General features: G+C 43.6%; 1 protein-coding gene across 1 annotated transcript in view; it reads right to left on the minus strand.

The window, feature by feature from the left end:
- Positions 1-1,957: 1,957 nt before the first annotated feature.
- The window catches only part of CUNH8orf82 (chromosome unknown C8orf82 homolog), a gene marked incomplete at its 5' end in the record, with an annotated part of 2,993 nt that continues 989 nt past the window's right edge, over positions 1,958-3,961 (minus strand). Inside the window, one exon of the mRNA XM_039699429.1 lies at positions 1,958-3,521. Within this exon, the coding sequence (XP_039555363.1) occupies positions 2,987-3,521 (535 nt within the window). The remainder of the gene's footprint in view (positions 3,522-3,961) is intronic.

The raw sequence follows: 3,961 nt of genomic DNA on the forward strand, positions 1-3,961 counted from the left end.
CCTGGATTTCTCCTTGAGATTTGGGAAAAGCTCGGTGCCTCCATGACGGAAAAGCGCCGCCGCCTCCTTCCCAAAATCCGGGAATTCTCTGCCTCATCCCGGTGCTTTTTCCTTTTATTTTGGTGCTTTTCTGCCTGGTTTTTTATTTTTCCTGATGTTTTGGGTCTGATTTTTAGGATTTTTCCATCCCGGTATTTTCCCCCTCATCCCGGTGTTTTTCCGTCCAGTTTTGGTGTTTTCCCACCCCAACCCCAAAGTTTTTCCCGGGATTTTTGTTGTCATGTCCAGAGGGAAAAAGCTCTTGGATGCCCTTAATTCCCATGGGATGTTTATTTTAAAATAAATATTAATTAATTATGGATAATTAGTTATTAATTAATAAGCCGCCACCTAAATCTCCCAAATTCCCAAACCCTTCACCCCAAATCCCCAAATTCTTCATCCAAATTCCTAAATCCTTCATCCCAAACCCTTCATCCCAAATTCCCAAATCCTTGATCCAAAGTTCCCAAACCTTTTATCCCAGATCCCCAAATCCTTCATCCCAAATTCCAAAATCCTACATCCCAAATCCCCAAATCCTTTATCCTAAATCCTTCATCTCAAATCCTTCATCCCAAATCCCCAAACCCAATTTTAAAATAAATATTAATTAATTATGGATAATTAGTTATTAATTAATAAGCCGCCACCTAAATCTCCCAAATTCCCAAACCCTTCACCCCAAATCCCCAAATTCTTCATCCAAAATCCTAAATCCTTCATCCCAAACCCTTCATCCCAAATTCCCAAACCCTTCACCCCAAATCCCCAATTCCTTCATTCCAAATCCCCAAACCCTTCATCCCAAATCCTTCATCCCAAATCCCAGATCCTCAAATTCCCGAATCCCCCATCCCAAATCCCCAAACCATTCATCCCAAATCCCCCATCCCAAATCCCAAATCCTTCATCCCAAATCCCCAAACCCTTCATCCCAAATCCCAAAACCCTTCATCCCAAATCCTCAAATTTCCGAATCCTTCATCCCAAATCCCCAAATCCTTCATCCGAAATCCCATAATCCCAAATCCCAAATCCTTCATCCCAAATCTTCAAATTTTTCATTCCAAATCCTCTATCCCAAATCCTCAAATCCCCCATCCCAAATCCCAAATCCTTCCTCCCAAATCCCCAAACCCGTCATCCCAAATCCTTCTTCCCAAATCCCCCATCCCAAATCCCCAAACCCTTCATCCCAAATTCCCAAATCCTTCATCCCAAATCTTCAAACCCTTCATCCCAAATTCTCAAATCCTTCATCCCAAATCCTCAAATTTTTCATTCCCAATCCTTTATCCCACATCCCCCATCCCAAATCCCCAAACCCTTCATCTCAAATTCCCCATCCTAAATCCCCAAATCTTTCATCCCAAATCCCAGATCCTCAAATTCCCAAATCCTTCCTCCCAAATTCCCAAATCCTTCATCCCAAATTCCCCATCCCAAATCCCCAAATCCTTCATCCCAAATTCCCCATCCCTAATCCCAATCCCAAATCCCCAAATATTTCATCCCAAATCCCCCATCCCAAATCCCAAATCCCCCATCCCAAATCCCCCATCCCAACAAATCCCCCATCCCAAATCCCAACCCCACAGCCGATGACGAAGGGGGCGGAGCCTCCAACGCTTCAACCAATGAGGGCGAACTCGGGAGGGAACGACCTCGTGACAAACACGGCCGCCGGCCAATAGGGAATGCGACAGGGAGGGACCCTCGTTCCCCGGCCAATCACGCGCCGAGGAGGGGAGAACTTTCCGGAAGGAGGGGAGGGGACAGTGGGTGATGGACAGGCGCTCGGGGGGGATTGACAGGGGGGGGACAGGGGTGGGGCCAATGGAGTGACACCGCCCCCGGGGGGACCGAACCATTGCGACTGGAGGGGGGAGCGGAGCGAACCAAACGAACCCTGAAACAACACAGGAGGGAGTTGTTTTATTGGGATTTTATTGGGATTTCATTGGGATTTCATTAGGATTTCTTTAGGATTTCATTAGGATTTCTTGAGGATTTCATTCGGATTTCTTTAGGATTTCATTAGGATTTCATTCGGATTTCTTTAGGATTTCATTAGGATTGCTTTAGGATTTCTTTAGGATTTCATTAGGATTGCTTTAGGATTGCTTTAGGATTTCATTAGGATTTCTTTAGGATTTCTTTAGGATTTCTTGAGGATTTCATTCGGATTTCTTGAGGATTTCATTAGGATTTAATTTGGATTTCATTAGGATTCCATTAGGATTTCATTAGGATTTCATTAGGATTTAATTTGGATATCATTAGGATTCCATTAGGATTCCATTAGGATTTCATTAGGATTTCTTTAGGATTTCTTGAGGATTTCTTTAGGATTTCATTAGGATTTCATTAGGATTCCATTAGGATTTCTTTAGGATTCCATTAGGATTTCTTTAGGATTTCTTTAGGATTTCATTAGGATTTAATTTGGATTTCTTTAGGATTCCATTAGGATTTAATTCGGATTTCATTAGGATTTCTTGAGGATTTAATTCGGATTTCTTTAGGATTTAATTCGGATTTGTTTAGGATTTTATTAGGATTTCATTAGGATTTCTTTGGGATTTCTTTAGGATTCCATTAGGATTTCATTCGCATTTCTTTAGGATTTCTTTAGGATTTCTTTGGGATTTCATTAGGATTTCTTTAGGATTTCATTAGGATTTCTTGAGGATTTCTTGAGGATTTCTTTAGGATTTCATTCAGATTTCTTTAGGATTTCATTAGGATTTCTTGAGGATTTCATTAGGACTTCTTTAGGATTTCTTTGGGATTTCATTAGGATTTCATTAGGATTTCATTAGGATTTAATTTGGATTTCTTTAGGATTTCTTTGGGATTTCATTAGGATTTCATTAGGATTTCATTAGGATTTAATTTGGATTTCTTTAGGATTTCTTTAGGATTTCCCGGCCGTTTTAGACCTTTAGGACGTCGAAATCGCCGCGCCAACCTCCAATCCCGACTTCTCCGCCCGCAGAATTCCCAAAATTTCCCCGGACAGCCGATACTCCGTCCCTTCCCACCAGAAATGCGTCGGGGGCTTTTGGGGCCCGTCCTCGAAGCGAAACCCCGAGCTCAACTCCTGGGCCAACGCCGAGCGCACCAACCCGACGCCGCCGACGCGCTCCGGCGCCGGGTGGTAGAGACGCCCGTTCTCGGGGAGCACGGCCAGCGCTCCCGGCCGGAACGGCACCGTCAGCTCGGCGCCGCCGCCGCAGTACGACAGGCGGCACTCGCCACCGCCGGGCAGGATTGCGGTGAAAACCACGGCCAGGTCGGAGCAGCGCAGGAAATTCCGCTCGCGGCCGCAGCGCGACACGAACGGGAACTGCGCCTCGTAGCGCCCGCTGCGGTTCCGCTGCAGGCGCCGGAAGAAGAACGACAGGAACGCCACGTCTGCGGGGAAAGGGGGATGTTTTTGGTGATTTTTGGTGGTTTTTGGGGCGATTTTTGGTGGTTTTTTGGTGTTTTTTTTTGGGTTTTTTGTACTTTTTTTTGGAGTTTTTTTTTGTGATTTTTGGTGGTTTTTTGGGTGATTTTTGGGTTTTTTTGTGGGTTTTTTTTGGGTTTTTTTGTGTTTTTTTGATGATTTTTTGCGGGTTTTTAGATGGATTTTGGCGGCTTTTTTGAGGGTTTTGTGGAAATTTTGGGGATTTTTTTGGGGTTTTAGGTGGATTTTTGGGTGATTTATTGGGCGATTTTTGGTGGTTTTTTGGTGGGTTTTTTTGGGTTTTTTGTGCTTTTTATTGGGGTTTTTTTTGTGATTTTTGGTGGTTTTTTGGGTGATTTTTGGGTTTTTTTGTGGGTTTTTTTGGGGTTTTTTTGTGTTTTTTTGATGATTTTTTGCGGGTTTTTAGATGGATTTTGGCGGCTTTTTTGAGGGTTTTGTGGAAATTTT

This window comes from Passer montanus, unplaced genomic scaffold (genome assembly GCF_014805655.1).
Source record: "Passer montanus isolate IOZ18808 unplaced genomic scaffold, ASM1480565v1 scaffold1324, whole genome shotgun sequence".
NCBI lineage: Eukaryota > Metazoa > Chordata > Aves > Passeriformes > Passeridae > Passer > Passer montanus.